At 40.5% G+C, this 17,864-nt stretch overlaps 1 protein-coding gene across 1 annotated transcript in view; it reads right to left on the minus strand.

Annotated features, from left to right (window-relative positions):
• Positions 1-6,373: 6,373 nt before the first annotated feature.
• The window catches only part of LOC143020797 ((3R)-3-hydroxyacyl-CoA dehydrogenase-like), a 14,251-nt gene continuing 2,760 nt past the window's right edge, over positions 6,374-17,864 (minus strand). The window contains exons 2-6 of the mRNA XM_076177557.1: positions 14,070-14,186; positions 13,367-13,560; positions 10,254-10,435; positions 7,745-7,875; positions 6,374-7,160 (exon numbers count right to left, since the gene is read on the minus strand). Of these exons, the coding sequence (XP_076033672.1) occupies positions 7,069-7,160; positions 7,745-7,875; positions 10,254-10,435; positions 13,367-13,560; positions 14,070-14,186 (716 nt within the window). The 3' untranslated portion in view covers positions 6,374-7,068. The remainder of the gene's footprint in view (positions 7,161-7,744; positions 7,876-10,253; positions 10,436-13,366; positions 13,561-14,069; positions 14,187-17,864) is intronic.

Here is a 17,864-nt window from a genome sequence, read left to right on the forward strand (position 1 = left end):
GTTTTGTCATAATAAACAGCCCTAGGAGCGGGTCAGAAACTTAAACTTTATTTGTGGTTAGTTACTATTGATTATAAAGAAATATAATAGTATTATCTAATTTGATTAGTGTTGTCCATTGTGCAATTTGTATTTTACATTATAAATTATTTTACATCTATATATATTATATTTATAAATCTGTCAATATCTTTATCATAGACTATAAGACAAAATACATTAAGCAGTATTTTAACAGGCCTGACAATAGTTTTTAACATTATTTTTTATTTATTTATTCATCTTTTGCAACAATATGTACATAAAAACAATAAATACTAATATATAATCAGTAATATTTTGGTGTTCCAAATCAAATATACAGTACCATTCATCTTGACAATCTGTCAGGTCTTCTTTATCACGATGCAGTCCTCCACCCAGCTGGGGCGCGTGTGAGGCACCGCTACTAGGGAGGTGCTCGTTATTAACTCTCACTCCTACCAGCAAGTTGAATGAGGAGGAGGAAGTGAAAGCATACCAGGCCAAGGTGAGGGAGGTGTGAGAGGTGGTCAAAGAGAAAACGGGACAGATGAGGAGGAATGGTAAAGTTTCAAAGAAGAGAATGTATCGAACAAGGATGGTGAGACACAAGGAGGGTACGGGGGTGGGGGCAGCGAGTTCCTCGTGACGTCAACAAAGCGTTCGACAAGGTTTGACATGATGGACTCAAGCTGAAACTAATCCTATTGCATCTCCCAGACGGGGGAGGCAAGTGAGATGTGTCTGGCCATGTCTAGCCTACACGATTAGAATTCGACATAAAGGCTAGCTAGCTAGCTAGCTTAGCTCAACACAAGGGGTGTCGTCTCCCTCTTCAACAATCCACTGTATTTTCTTTCTAGCTTTGTCACCTCCAAACCAACTCATCTTTCCCGTCATCTCTAGTAAAACAATAATAATAAACAAATAAATGAATAAATAAATAAGTAAATACATATATATACTGTATAACATAATAACGTGATAAATGAGAAGAATTTAAAAGCCTAAAGGCCGTGATCATAAAGATATGAAATTTCCATTCGAGATATACTGTTCTATATGCCGTAACAAATACAGCATTAATGTCGTACATCTGAATACTTGACACACAAGTACAAGTGGGTACAGCAAATTACATTTACACCGCAATGACCTCGGCGAACTTCGTCAGAAGATGTGGGGAGCAGCTTCCGCTTTCTGTCCGCGTTGCCACAACCAGTCTGATTCCAAAACCGGGAAAAGCACCAAATAGGGTAGAACATTTCAGACCAATCTCACAACCATGACGTGACCAGACACATCGCACTTGCCTCCCCCTTCTGGGAGATGCAATAGGATTAGTTTCAGCTTGAGTCCATCATGACAAACCTTGTCGAACATTGTGTCGAACACTTTGTTGACGTCACGAGGAACTCGCTGTCCCCACCCCCGTACCCCCTTGTGTCTCACCGTCCTTGTTCCATTCATTCTCTTCTTTGAAACGTGACCATTCCTCCTCATCTTTCCCGTTCTCTCTTTGACCACCTCTCACACCTCCCTGGTACGAGCACCTCCCTAGTAGCGGTGCCTCACACACGCCCCAACTGGGTGGAGGACTGTATCGTGATAAAGAAGACGTGACAGATCGTCAAGATGAATGCTACTGTATGTTTGATTTGGAACACCAAAATATTATTGATTATATATTAGTATTTATTGTTTCTTATGTACATACAGTCACAAAAAAGAAAAAAGTAGTGTTTAAAAACTACAAAGGATTACAAAGGCAAAGCATGCCGACAGGAGACCTTTTGATCCATATCTAGGTCGGATGCAAAAAAAAAAAAAAAAAAAAATTAATAATAAATTAAAACTATAACAATGTAAATAACAATTAAAATATATAAATAAATGCATTTGTATAGTTATAATACTGCTTAATGTATTTTGTTTTATAGTCTATGAAAAAGGTAATGACGTTGGTTTATAAATATATTATATTATGATGTAAAATATTTTATGATGTAAAATAATGATAGCACAATAGAAAACACTAATGAAATTAGATAACACTTATATATATCTTTATAATCAATAGTAATTAATCACAAATAAAAATTGCGTTTCTGACTCGCTCACAAATTATCTAAAAAAATTTTTTTCCAAAACCCTCTCATAGCGGGGTTTATACCTTGTGAATGAACGTTGAGGCGGAGGGAGAGGATATATTCATTTTTTACCTATATATTATTTCATTGATTAATATGTATGTATTTATTATATTTGGCAAAGTAATAGTCTAGTAGATCAGGGAAAGGGTCACGGCCTGATGGTCGTGTATATGTAAAGTTGGGAAGGAAGGACAGTGTGTAAAGCGGGGTTCGACAGACACGTGTTTAAAGTGATGTGTGAACGGGGTATTTGGTTGTCGAACACGTTGGTTAAACCCCAAATACCCCGTTCACACATCACTTTAAACATGGTCGGTGAAATGGCAAATGAACTTCAATATCTCTAAGTGTAGCGTGTTAAACGTAGGGCTACACAACCCCAAAAATAGATACAATTTAGATAACACGTTTTTAGAAAAATCTGAGTGCGATAGGGACTTGGGTGTTCTGGTGAGTCCGGACCTCAAAACCAGGAAGTAGTGCATTAGCGCCAGAAATAAAGCTAACAGGTCATTAGGCTTCATTGCTAGGACGGTAACGAATAGAAGTGCAGAGGTAATTATTAAACTCTATCTAGCGATAGTTAGACCCATCCTTGACTATGCGGTACAGTTTTGGTCTCCGTCCTACAAAATGGACATCAATTCACTAGAATCAGTACAGAGAAGAATGACCAAAATGATACATGGACTCGGAAATTTGCCTTACGAAGAGAGCTTAGGCACCTAAACTTACACTCTCTGGAAAAACGTAGAGTGCGGGGTGATCTAATAGAAGTGTTCAAGTGGATCAAAGGCTATAACAAGGGTGAAGCAAACAAGGTCATCATAATAAAACAACAGAGCAGGACTCGCAGTAATGATTATAAACTCGACAAATTTAGATTTAAGAAGGAAATAGGCAAGAATTGGTTTACTAATAGGGTGGTCGATGAATGGAATAAACTTAGTAACCATGTAGTAAGCGCTGAAACTATCAGTTGTTTTAAAAAAGATTAGACAACTTTATGGATGGGGATGACAGGTGGTGATGGATACGGAGCTGCCTAGTGTTGGCCTTGTGGTCTCTTGCAGTCTCCTTTATTTTTGTGTTCTTGGTGTTCTGTCGAACTGCGTCCGACGAACCATTAGACCGTGTAAACCCTTGTGTGTTCATTGGGAGAGCTAAGCTAGCTAGCCTTTTTTTTTTTTTTTTTTTTTTTTTTAGTTCCAATGTGTTTTACTTACCTACTAGTTTCTTCTGATGCAATGTAACCGGGTTGTGGTGATAGTGTCTGGGTTTTTGGGAGATTCTGCCCACCATCCATACATTTGGGTATGCTCTTTCTTGCCGTTCACATCAGACGTCGGCAGCTATTGTGCAGCAGACAGTCGGTACTTGCACGAGCACAGTGACACTCGCTAGGGCTACTCTCTAGAGTTGACTAGTTCTCATAATCCAACTTTTTCGTTGGATAGCTTTCTCCTTGGCAGTTAACACTGGAGTGAGAGTTAGTAACGAGCACCTCCCTAGTAGCGGTGCCTCACACACGCCCCAACTGGGTGGAGGATGTATCTTGTTAGAAGACTTGACAGATCGTCAAGATGAATGCTACTGTATGTTTGATTTGGAACACCAAAATATTACTGATCATATATTAGTATTTATTGTTTTTTTATGTACATATTGTTGCAAAAAGAAGAAAAAAGTAATGTTTAAAAACTATAGTCAAGCCTTTTACAATACAGCTTAATGTTTTTTGTTTTATAGTCTATGATAAAGGTAATGACGTAGATTTATAAATATATCATATTTTGATGTAAAATGATTTATGATAGAAAATAAAAATTGCACAACGGACAACACTAATCAAATTAGATAATACAATTATATTTCTTTATAATCAATAGTAACTAACCACAAATAAAAATTGAGTTTTTGACTCGCTTAACGTTGGTATTTTCATACAATAATAATTACAATTCTATTTTCCAAAACCCTCTCGCAGCAGGGTTAATAAGAATGAAGGAGACTGCAAGAGACCATAAGGCCAACACAAGGCAGCTCCATATCCATCACCACCTGTCATCCCCATTCATATAATTGTCTAACAGCTTCTTAAAACAACTGACAGTTTCAGCGCTCACTACATGTGGTGGGCGGGGTGCAGGGATGACCCGTCATCCAGGAGGTGCTCAGATGAGAGGAAGGGTGGGAGGGGTGTGGAGTGTATTTGGGGATGAAATGGGTGGGAGTGTTTTTATGCCTTTCCCTTTTTGGCTACCTCCCTTGGAAGGGGGAAAAAGCCTTGGTATATGTATGTATGTATGATATATATATATATATATATATATATATATATATTATATATATATATATATTATATATATATATATACATAACACATCATTTCGAATTTGGTTTTGTTAGGTTTTATGTTGTCAACAGCCCAGGTGTATGCGTTTTCTAAGTCTCTCTGGAGGAGGTCAATGTCTTCGATCCCCCTTGTTTCTTTGGTGACTCTGGTGCCATCTCCGAACGAGGATATTTTGGAGTGTTGAATTGTGCTGTCAATGTGTCACTGATGAGTACTAGGAACAGGAATGGGCCCAGCTCGATGCCCTGCGGGATGCCACTTATCACTGAAGACGGTACTGAGGCTGCCGCGATGATGGCTACTTGATGCTGTTTGTCATTGAGGAAGCTGTGCAACCACTAACACAACTTACCTGTTGTTCCCAGTACCTTCAACCTATGTAGTAGGATGCACTTTACCGAATACCTTAGCAAAGTTAAGGTAGACAACATCTACATTACTACCCCTTTCTAGCTTTTCCATTGCGTCTTGCTGGTGGACTAGCAGTTGGGATAGGCAGGATCGTCCTTTCCGGAAACCATTGCTGTCAATCACTGAGGAGTCCTTTTTTTTTCCAAAAAGATCAACTAAGCGTTCTCGCATTACAGTTTCGAATATATTTTAGATGAATGGTGTTAAGGTGACGGGTCTATAGTTGTTGGCTTCTCCTCTGTTGCCTCCCTTGTGTAGTATGGGTGTTATTACTCCTTACTTCATAATATCTGGGACAGGCGCGGATCCAGGAATGTTATTTGGGGGGGGGGGTGCCCGAACCGATAACCGATACTTGAAACACTTGAGACAATGACGCCAAATGAAAAGTTGACACCTTCAGATTCTACAAGCAGATACAAACAGAAAAACCTACGCGGCTGCCTTCACAAATGAATCAAATGTTTGACGAAAACGACATACCCCATCACATACAAGTATTGACTGATTATGAACGTGTACCATACTCGGGGACCATGCTTTCATCTAGGAATTGTCTCCATATTCTATGCAGGATGGGCGAGAGTTCCTCCTTGCAGGCTCTCAGAAGGGGTGCTGCCATGACATCTGCCCCAGCTAAGAATCAGTATTTGAGTCCCTCTATTCCCCTTTTAATGTCTTTACTGAAGAAGTCGAGGTCACACAGTGTATCTTCCCTTGATTCAGCAAAGAACATCCTAGGAGAGTCTATCACCGTGTTAGCGGTACTTAGATTACTATAGACAGAAGGCAGGGAGCCACTGTAACCATTACTAACCATCACCAACCTCGCACGTGATCCACAGACATTCGACATGGCACTCAAGACTGCATCTTGCTGAATTCACATATTTCCCTATAGCAAAAACGCAGACTTAAGACAACAAGAATGTCACCACACGAAGATGCCTAATGTCACCAGAGAAACCCATCGAACCCCCTTTATTATACCTGCCCCAATTACATTACCCATAAACTAACATATACATACCATGTCTACCCATACTCACCAACCATGCGACTAAACCCCATGTATAGAACTAACACCAATGTCTAGAATTGTGAACTAACACGTGTAACATACGACAACCCACTAACCCCCTTTATTATCGGACGGCTATGCTGCCGAGGCCGCCAGAGCTGGCTAGGTCAAGTGCCTGACAGATGCAGGTGTGCCCCAAGGCACTTAGTGTATTTGCCCAAACGGCCTATTTATAATCTGTTATTGATTACCCAGATTGTGTTTAATAGATAGAAGAAACTCCGGTTTGGAGTTTATCTCGTCCGCATTAAGTCCATTTTATGTCATCTCAACCAAAAAAAGGTTACACCACACGTTTTATTTTATTTTGTTTTCTACCTCAATTGTTAGTTTAATCAAGTCCATACCTACTTTCTTTGTAACCTGTACTTCACTTCAGAAATACAAGAAACGATGTACTTCTCTTTATGTTATTTCTACGAAATCCCATAGAAATATGGTACACTTGCGACGAAATGGGATGTGACATATATGGGCTTGACGACAGCTATAATTATAGTTGTTGTCAAGCCCATGTATGTCACCTGTGGGAAATATTATAATATTTCCCACAGGTGACTGAACAACCAAATGTAGGACATAACAATTTTGGTCAAATTTGTAGTAAAGGACCCAGAATAGGATACAGAGATTGTACAGATGATTCACGAGTAAAAAAGAAATGTATATCTATTGTAAGCTATTAAGTAATAGGGAGACTTATCTAGCGAACATCAGCTCTTTGTCAGACTCAGGCCTACAGAATTGGTTTCTCGGAGCACGAACAGTCTCTGAAAGAGATCGCTGCTTGAGCACTGCTAAACACCGTGATGCTCGCGAACAAGAGAATGGGAAGTCCCTACAGTTATGGACTTTTATAGATATGGATCAAAAGGTCTCCTGTCGGCATGCTCCGCCTTTGTAATCCTTTGTAATCCTTTTATAATATCTTTCTAAAATAATCAACCCAGTAACGTATTATATTTTCTGCCTCACGCCGAACCATTTTACTCAGCTGAGTAGCAAGGCTTGGGTTTGAAAGATTAAGTGGGAGAGGTTTGTTTTATTTACATAGTAAGTCCGCCTCCGATTCTGACTTCTGCTCCTGTCATGTAGCTGCTTCGGTCCGATAGAAGGAAGACGACCAACTCGGCCATATCTGCGGTGAAAAAAAAAAGAAAGTAAATAATAGATAAAAAATGGTAATGATAAATAATGAATACTGAATGATCATTAATGAATGATAAATAATTAATAGCATATTGTAAATAGTAGATAATAAATATAAAATCATAAATGTTAAATCAATAATAAATAACAAACGAATAATAGATAATAAATTATAATAAAAAATCATATAAGATAAAAAATGATAGATAATACACGATAAATGGCAGATTATAAATATTAGATAACAAGTAGATAATAAAATGATGAATAACAAAGAATAAGTGATAAATAATAAATAATAATTAATCATAACTGATAAATGATGAGTAATGAATAAATCATAGATAATAGATAACGAATGAGAAATAATCAATGATAAACATTAAATGATAAATGATGGATAACAAATGAGAGGTAATAAATGAATAATTGATTAATAGGAAATATAATTAGATAAGATTAATTGAAATTGAACAAATTAGAACAACTCCATGTGAGTGTGGAACAGAGTAAAAAAAAAAAAAAAAAACAGATAAACCATAGATAAATCAACCATCCTAGAATCCTCCTTACCTTCAGGAACTCCCAGCCTCCCTATGGGAATCTGGGACTCGAACCTGACTCTCAACTCCTCCAAGGTTTCCTTCGACACGAGAGGTGTGTCCGTTAATCCTGGGAGAATGGTGTTGACGCGGATCCCATCACTGCCAAGAACAGGTAAACAAGAACAACAGCCGCTTAACATCACTGAAATGGATCAATATTTTCACAGGACTTTTGTAGGATGCGACAGCACAAGTGCAAAGAAAGGACGTGAGAGTGAGACTATTGGGTATCCTCCAAAGGTCAAATGAATATGAAGACGTCTTCTCACAGCTTGGTAACAACTGGTCAGTATCCGAGGATGCTATGGCCAAGTTCGAAGCTTTTACTTGTACTGTCTAAGGCAAACTGAAGATCGATGTCAGTGATGTAAGTTTTATGAAGATTGATGAAATCTATAGAGATGAGGAACATAGCATCACTGAGGAATGTTGGCATGACATCATTACCCCCTTTGTAGGAGAATACAGGAACAATATGTGATCAAGGTGAACTATCACGTGACAATGTTGAAAATATTGCACATTTCTGATCCAGAAATCCCAAGTATCACCACTCATGATTGATAATTAGTTGAAGGTCTACTATAACCACGCTGGTTTGATGGAAATTGATTTCTTGATCGCTTGGTAGACACAACCAGAAATTAATAAAATGACACCGAGAAAGACGAGTGGGATGTTGAGTCGCAGGTTCGAATATTCATTGACATTCATGATGACTAAACATGACAGTCGAGACATATTACATTCCTCTTACCTTTGCTGATGCCTATATTGTTTATTTTCTGTTTATTTAGATGATAGATTTACCGTCGTAATACATGTAATTACCTTATTTGTAACATTTACCTTCTAAGCTCTATTTACCTGTTTTGTTTAATTCTGTAAAATTATACAAAATTATTCTGGTGGAAAGGAAGCTTAATCTTGAAGAATGGGTTGGATTATCTTTAATTTGGTACCAAATATTGACTGATATGATGAACATTGAGAAAACTAAGGAATCGAGAAGACGCTGGTTTATAGACGATGCATTGACCGAATCATCAAAATTGGTGTGTTGTCATCACATGACATGAGTTAGTAAACAAATTTTATTTTTCACTGCCCATTCGTATTACTTTTAAAATAATACATTAAAAGAACTTCCAGATGATACCTTAATTGTTTTCGTTGCTCATAGATAAGCATATTAAAGAAAAAAATATGAAATATGCTTATACGATCGATGTCAATCGAGAATTGACTTTGATTAGGTTATAATTATACATCCCATTTCATTATCTAGACATGCCAAGGGTTCAGAAAATTATAGCGAGGTCAAATTGTGTGTGTGTGTGTGTGTGGGGGGGGGGTGATGTGGGACCGTGTGAGGCATACCTGGCCCACGGACTATATGTAAATATTACTTCACGGTAGTACGAGGCATTTGATATATATTACGAAAAACACGTACCCCGAGAAGGGATCAGCTGCTACACTGATCATCAACAGAAATTAATTTCATACTCCCCACCCCCTCCCCACGCTCACCTTATTGTGAGGTGTAATTGGGTTATTTGATATATGTAAGGGATCTATGCATGTTCACATTAAACCTTTTTGGTGGATTTTCCTATTTACAAATGTTCATCAAGTGCTTTGCCATTATCGGATATGAAAATAAGCAAACCTAACGTACAAGTCACGTAGGTTGCGTCCGTGTTGCCATACACGCAGTTACGATTTATTCCATTGGTTTTGAAGTTAATCTACGTCCCCATTTGTTTTTTTATGAATACAAATATATTTTCATGAGATGAAAAAAATGTAGCTCTTAATTTGTAAATATGTAAGCGCGAGAACAATGAGATACAAAAGAGCTCAGAAAACCAACCGATCTTGTTGGGTATCCGGCTTGTAGTGTTCTATATTATTTTATATCGATAAAAAAATAATCGAACGCATGTCGTCCACATGTCGTCCTAAGGGGTGACTACAGTTTTGTCCTGTGCTTGGCGGTCACGAGTCTTAGGGGTAACTACAAGTGTTGGCTATAGAACACTACAGGCTCAATTTGTCGGCCGGTTCTCTTCCACTTCTGCGCGAAATGGCAATCCATTTATAGTGACAGTCGTGCAATTTGACAATAACTCTGTGAGAGAGGACATAACTACCGTCTCACACCAATAAGTTACGTGCTTGTTGCCGTTCGCATGCATTATGGAGCCATGCATAGATACCTTTACATACATATATTGGTCCAAAAATAGGGGAGATGCCTTTGTATGTGCAAATACCTCTGCGCCTCCCTCTTAGGTTCTGGTATAGTGGGAAGACCTGGCCCCTCGCTTGCTTTGTATAGATATAACCTTTACATTCATATGTCCATATGTCCCAAAAATAGAGAACGTAAGCACGTTCGGATACATTTGTACTTCCTCCTGAAGGTCCTCCTTGTGTTTTGGTGTGGTGGGAAGACCTAGGTCCTTGCTTACCTCGCCAACTCCTTTGCAAATGACTTCGTCAGTGCAATGATCCCGGCTTTCGAGGCTGCGTAGAGTCCATAATCAGCCCCAACGTCGTAGGGCGTCAAGCTGGAGATGGACACCAGTGACCCATGTTTGATCTGAGCTTCTCTCAGGGCCTTGGACACTGCCTGGGTGACTAGGAGCATCCCCTGCGGTCGAAAGCAAGAGGCATGGTGAGAAAAAAATATGAGCAAAGTTTGGGTAGAGTAGGGTTGGTTTGTGTTTGTTTGGTTAGGGACAGAGTTGAATTTGATTATGGTTAGGGATGCAGTTAGGTCTGGATCCGGGCTAAGTTAGGGTAGGATAAAGGTAAGCTGGGGCTATGCTAGGGTTATATAAGGGTTATGTTAGGGTTAGGTTAGGGTTAGGTTAGGTTAGGGTTAGGGTTAGGTTAGGGTTAGGTTAGGTTAGGGTTAGATTTAAATTAGGTTAGGGTTATGTTAGGGTTACGTTAGGGATAAGTTAGGATTAGGTTAGAGTTAAGTTAGGATTAGGTTAGATTTAGGTTAGGCCGTAACCCAGGCTATCACGCTAGTCCCCAAAGGGCTATCTACTGGACCCTTTTGTAGCATAAGAAGCCTGTAAGGGATACCTTGCCAGCTGGGGCTCATGTTTTGTAACTCAGAAATGTTTTAAGATTGTAATTCTTAACCATTTCTACCTTTGTCAAGACTGCATGTAAACCATTTAAGCAGCCAAAGAAATACTATGGAACATGAATATGTACTATTTATCATACAAAAATATAGGTATATGTTTACAATGAGAAATGCAATGACTATGGAAAATGACTAAATGACTAAATGCTAATATATATATATACATACATACATCAGAGGCGACTCCAGGTCATCAACGTCACTCGGGCTCATCACAGATTTCGCCTAAGACACATGCATAAATGAAGGTAAGAGACGTAATGCACACCGTACTTTTACCTCTACTAAGCTAATACGTATTAGCCCGAGTTACTGGACAGTTTTCCGTTCCTTTAAGAATATTGTAGAATTTAAATCTTTCTTACATTAGAATTTAAATCCTAAGCTCTGTAGAAATCTATTGTTTCAAGGAAACATTGAATTTGAATTACTTTTAATTCTTACAATTATAGATAACAACTTGGGCCGGTAAGCTCTGAGCCCGAGCGCATCATCAACTCAAGAGATGCCAGTTAGTCTTTTACCCAGCTTACCAAGCTAATTTGTATTAGCCCGAGTTACTGGACAGTTTTCCGTTCCTTTAAGAATATTGTAGAATTGAGATCTTTCATACATTGGAATTTAAATCCTAAGCTCTGTAGAAATCTATTGTTTCAAGGAAACATTGAATTTGAATTACTTTTAAATTCTTACAATTATAGATAACAACAAGGCTGTAAGCTTTGAGCCCGAGCGGCGGAGGCAGGATCCGGAAAAGCTCTGATTGGCCGAGCCGAGAAGCAGCTCGACTATCATTGGGTGACGAGTCAGGCGCGTTATATAGGAGCAATATTTATATTCTGACACAGCCCACCTAGAGTAGACGAATCCCAGACGCTGAACGAAAATATATGAACTGTGGCCAGGCGAAATAAATGGAGCCCGAGCTAACTGGCTGTAATTACATGTTCATTTTAGAAAATCTAATACTCGGGCTAAGCCCGAGTAGCCTGACGGCCGGAGTCGCCACTGATATACATATATATACAGATATATATCATATGAGAAATGCAGTTATAAATAGGGACAAGTCACAAAAATGACATACAGCCAACGTATATCCATTGCTGAAGAACTATTAGGAAGGGTTGGAAAAGAAAATCATTGGGGGTGAAGTGTATTACCATTTGTGGCACTCATCAGGAGGATCGAGTGGGAGAGTGGATGGAGGTGCATCCTTCTTTGAGTAGTACTTGTAGGTCTGCCTATTACTAATGTACACCGGCATGTGTCCCTCATATCATACCGAATATTCTCTTGTGGTAGTTGTCCTTGCTGGCCCTTCTTTAGTGGCACCATTTCAGGCAACTGGTCTGAAGAGAGGCGTGACACTCCTTGGGTAAGGCTCTTCTGACTCCTGGCAAACTTGGAGATCTCCATCCTGAAGGCTCTCAGAGTCATGACCTTCTCCTTCAAGGCCATGTAATCTCTCTTATAGAACAACCAGGTATTGCAGATGTAGATATCCAGAGCGTAACCATATAGCTTCATGTACCACCGTCGTGCCCTCATTGGTGCCTTGTACAAATGTGTCAGCATATCTGACTTGTCAATGCCTCCCATCCTCCCATTGTGGTCTTTGATGACACCAGGACAAGGCATCGGTACCTTCTTCTTCTGGGTCTTGTCGTGCCGTTTGGCTGTCTCAATGGGTTCCACACTAGCATCTTTGGACAGCAATGTCACTACCTTGTTGTCTCTCCACCTCAAGCCCAGAATAATATAACTTGGAAAAAAAAAACTCATAGGAACCCCTCTGTTTCTCTATGTCTTCTCCATGTCCTTGACAGACAGCAGTGGTGCATTTTCAACCCTGTTGATCTTGGTAGTACCAACATACCAAGTGCCAAACTTGTCCCTCATGCACTTCAAGTCAATGCTGGTAAACCAGTCTGCATAAATGGCATACACCTTGGGCCTCTTCACAATCTTGGCAAGTGTAGCAACAACCCGGGTACTAACTGGCAACATCTGCTCTTCTCAGTCAGTTCGGCGTGATGGCTTGTAAATGTCGATTCCCCTTGATAGAGAAGAATGTCATGGATGAATCCATCGATACTCCCACGGCAGAGCAACTTGTACTCCTACTTGAATGTTTTACTCTTAATGTACTGCCGAAGACTGCCTACCCATATGTCCTTGTAAGCCACCATGACTGGTGAGGAGTCTCTGCTACTTTCTGGATCTGCCAGGTTATTGCTGCTGAAGAGTGCTGCTATGGGCTGAAAATCAAACATCCAAGTTCCCACGTGGGAAGAATCCCTAAACAACAACCAACAATAATCAATACCAAGAAACTTCCGCTATGAGGAGAATCAATCCTACACCAACAACGTGTACCCATTCTCCTGTGGAGGAGAATCACCGCTCCCCACGAATCACCTTGAGGTTAACGTTGACGATGCGGTCGAAGTCCTGCTCGGAGACGTCGACTATGGGGCAGAAGTGCATGACGCCTGCGCAGTGGGCAAGGAGAGTCGGCGGACCCCCAAAGGCGTTTATAATGGACTCGAGACCGCTCGTCACAGAGTCTTTGCTGCTGACATCCATGTGCAACGCTAGGTGGCTCCCCGGGTCTGTGTGGATAGGTAAAGTGGTTCTACAAACATGGAGGGAAATCCTAGGAGAGAGAGAGAGAGAGAGAGAGAGAGAGAGAGAGAGAGAGAGAGAGAGAGAGAGAGAGAGAGAGAGAGAGAGAGAGAGAGAGAGAGAGAGAGAGAGAGAGAGAGAGAGAGAGAGAGAGAGAGAGAGAACAACAACGATGTATGAGTGCAATTAGAACTAACCAGATTTTTTTGTATTTCATTGTATTGTATTGCATTGTATTGCATTGTATTGTACTATACTGTATTGTATTGTATTACAGCTCGAAATGAGGATGGGTGGTAGATGGTTTGTGTCTATTCCTGATTGAATGAATGATTGACTTGATGCCATACGATGGCAAGAGCTCGTGCAAGCGTTTCTATGTCGTTCCCCATAGTCTTGAATCACACGTTGGCCGTGTGATGGCCTTGGATCACGTGCTGGGTCTGTGATTGAAAATCTTACCCTTTCGGGTGAAAGCCTTGTCGAAGGCACGTGCCCTTGAGCGATGCAAGTGTCTCCTCTGCGCCAGCCATGTTGATGTCAGCGATGACAACACGCGCCCCTTCTCGTGCCAGCTGCTGACAGATGGCTCGCCCCATGCCGCTGCCACCTCCTGTGAATGACAGAGAAATGACAGAGAAACGTGTTGGGTGGTAATGAAAAGCACCTTCACAGTGGTAAAATAGCGTATCAAGTCACAATTCGATAAATTTACACGATATGCAAAAACGTGTTTACACCTTGAAGGTTGCGACAAAACTGAGCCACGCTTCGCTACCAACTCCGATCTGGCGGCAAAAACCGTCGAGGCGTGCGTGGGCTCATTGGCTCTTACATACTGTACTTACGTGGACGTCGATGATGACGGTCCTTCAGTTGCCTCTGGGTGGGTCCTTGCTCTTCCTTTTAACACTCACTCCACTGCACCTAGTCTAAATCTAGCCTAATTCCGGGTTCGAATCCCGCCCAGGGCTGAAATAATTTCAGTATTACTGCGCGGCGAGTCGTTACTCCAACTCCCGTGGTGCGGGGAGTTGGGTGTATTTGTGTACGCGTAAGGTCACACAGCGTTACCCATAGATCGGTCATACATGAGCTCTGAGCTCTCTTCCGGGAGGGAAATAGCTGTCGATCACGAGTCTAACACGTGATCTAAAACCACTCTCTCTCTTCGGCTTGAGGCTTGCCTGCCTCCATTGCCTTCCTCTGTGTTCATATCGATGACTTTTGACTTTTCTCTGCGCACCCTGAAGATGATTTGATAGTCGAAATCGTTCGGTCCTCGTTTATCTCGGAATGAATATTCCTGAAGAAGGAAACTGGTGACGTAAAAGCTAGTCATTTTAACCAATGCCTGGAAATGGTATCCAGATGAGAGGAGGCTGGGCATTAGGCAGAGATGAACATTGCTTATATATTTGTTCAATTATTCATTTGTCCACCTATTTAAAGGTTTATTTATTATTTCATCTATTCACCTATATATTTATCCATTCATTCGTTTATTCATTCATGTATTCACTTATTCATTTGTGTATTAATCTTTGTTCAAAGTTTCTCGAGCTCTCAGAATTTTCTCAGACAAATGTGTAGTAGGAAAGCGCCTAAGTTTGGTGGAGCATCCACCCACAACCCCACCTCCACCCCCACGCCCACATCTTTATGGTAACATCACTGATGCAGTCGATAGGAGTCTAGGATGTGGGACTGATAGGTGTTATCGCCACCTGCAAATACAACCTCGGTAGGCTTGCACTCGCTCCCCGTTTCTCCGAACAAGACCAAGTAACACACCGCATCACGATGAAGTTGCCAGTGATTAGAAAGATAAGAGTCTGGGAATGAGGTTCATCCTTATCATCATAAGCAGCACTTGCAGCTAACAACAAATTACATCTGACTGACTAGAGCGGCCAATGATAAGAAAGATGGGAGCCTGAGAAAGGGAGTAACTCTGATTGCAAGCCTCGGCTCTCGGACCCTGCCAAGGAGGTGCTGTGTCTTGCTGCATTGTTTCTGACCGGGGCATGTGTGCGTGTGTGCGTGCGTGCGTGCGTGCGTGCGTGCGTGCGTGTGTGCGTGTGTGCGTGCGTGCGTGCGTGCGTGTGTGAGTAATAAATTATAATATACAGTTTATTGGGTATAGCAGCATTTCTGCTGAAAATATACAGCCTACAAAATTATAAAATTATAAAACTATGACAGTGAAAAGATGTTGTTACAAGCAGTAAAACAAAACAAAACAGTAAGCTGAGGATTAAGTCCACAAATGTCGGTATGGGGCTCTTCTTATACCGGTCGGTGCGTGCTCTGATCGGCTTGATGGTATTGTGGTGATGCACCTGTAGCCATGTTGGTGGTGCCGGTGTGTGTGTGCAGGTGTGTGTGTGTGTGTGTGTGTGTGTGCGTGTGTGTGTGTGTGTGTGTGTGTGTGTGTGTGTGTGTGTGTGTATGATTCGGTTTATAACGAGGTATGATAGGCAGACGTTACTACAGAATTACTAAATATGACCCCAGCCATGTCCCTTCTTTGTAGATGTATGAAATATTCCCAAAATGCAAACACAAAATGTTTTATAGATTATTAACTTATTTTTTGTTATAAAGAAAAACATACATGCATAAATATATACATAAATATATGCATGCATGCATACTTACGTACATACATACATACATACTCGTGCATACATCCATTCCAAAAAGTTATTTCTCTCTCACAAGGGGGGGGGGGTTACGGTTCGATTCCAAGCACACACACCCCACACCCATTCTATTAAAGAAAGCAGGTACATATACAGACCAATCACATTGTAAATTTTGTATAAGAGTCGGGAATGTATACAAATTTACAGATTTGAAGAAGGACTACTAGAAACATGAATGTATAAAAATGAAAAATAAATTTGTAGTTTAATATGCGGTCTAGACCAGACCTTCACGCATCCCACGTCTGTCACAATCAAAGCCTTTATCATGCCTGACACCAGACGATCCTGTTCAGTTCGGAAGAGCGCTGCATTTGTGAAAGATTGATAAGTGTTGAGCTATGAGGAACTCCTAAGTCCTTTTCTCGTCATCTGACAACGAGATAGCATTATCAGTGGTCCACAGAAGTAGCGTCAGTGCATTAATAACACGTTTTATACATACATATATATATATATATATATATATATATATATATATATATATATAATATATATATATATATATATATATATATATATATCGAAGATAGAGACAACGGTAGGCATTCGGCCTCCAGACAGGCCCAAAATCTCTCTCTCTCTCTCTCTCTCTCTCTCGTGCTGGAGTATTGACTACATGGTAACAGATAACAAACGCTTTAGGGATTGTTTTGGATTGTTCTCATAATATGTATTGCACTTTTGTACTACAGCAGACCTTCCTTTATCGCTGTTTCTTTGAAGCTGTCCTTTACCACCTTTATACCTCTTCTGGATCCCTCTGTCGTAGGGGGGAAAGAATTTCGCTACCGTGTTTCCCGTGTGTGTTGTAATAATTGACTAAATGAGACGGAGTGATGGGACAAGGGATCCTGTGCCCTGGAAGTTCATCCTACGATATAATTGAGGGCATAAATGTGCTTTGTTCTGATAGAGGTAAGAGTAAAATGGAAGGGATTGGCAGTTTGTTTGTGAGGAGGAAGATGGATGTATCAGAGTTAAATGATACTAATTTCGAAAGGAGGGGAGAGAAGGAGGGGGTCTGCTGGTAAATGAAGAGATAGGAAAGCGCGTGCTAGAGTGAGGTTTCTTCAAGGTTAATATGGGCTAAAGTGAAGGTGGGATGGGAGATGTGGGTTTTTGTGAGTCTACATCAGTGTTTCCCAACCCCGGGGTAAATTACCCCAGTGGGGTAATGGACCCATATTTTTGGGGTAATGGATGTTCTGTGTAAGGAGAGGTAGGCTGACCAAGTCAATCAGTTTAACTCTCTCCAATTACATGTATATCACTACACTCTTTTGTGTTGGATCCTTAAATATATATAGCCAATAGTGGGCTATAGCCCATGCAGTTCATCAGGTGACAGCGAAAAAAAAACATCCAATATCACCGGGTATATGTTCAATGGGGTAATTGATAACTGCGAAATTGAATTTTGGTGTAATCATTTCGAAAAGGTTGGGAAACACTGGTCTACATGAACATGGTAGTGAGAAAATTAAAGAGAGAAGGAAGGCTTTTAAGATATATTTACATGAGTGTTAAGAAAGTTGTGGGAGGAATATGAGGAGCCGCGTGCTGTAGGGGCTCAAGCGCCA

Source organism: Oratosquilla oratoria, chromosome 40, assembly GCF_046742065.1.
Source record: "Oratosquilla oratoria isolate Oo_2021 chromosome 40, ASM4674206v1, whole genome shotgun sequence".
Taxonomy (NCBI): domain Eukaryota; kingdom Metazoa; phylum Arthropoda; class Malacostraca; order Stomatopoda; family Squillidae; genus Oratosquilla; species Oratosquilla oratoria.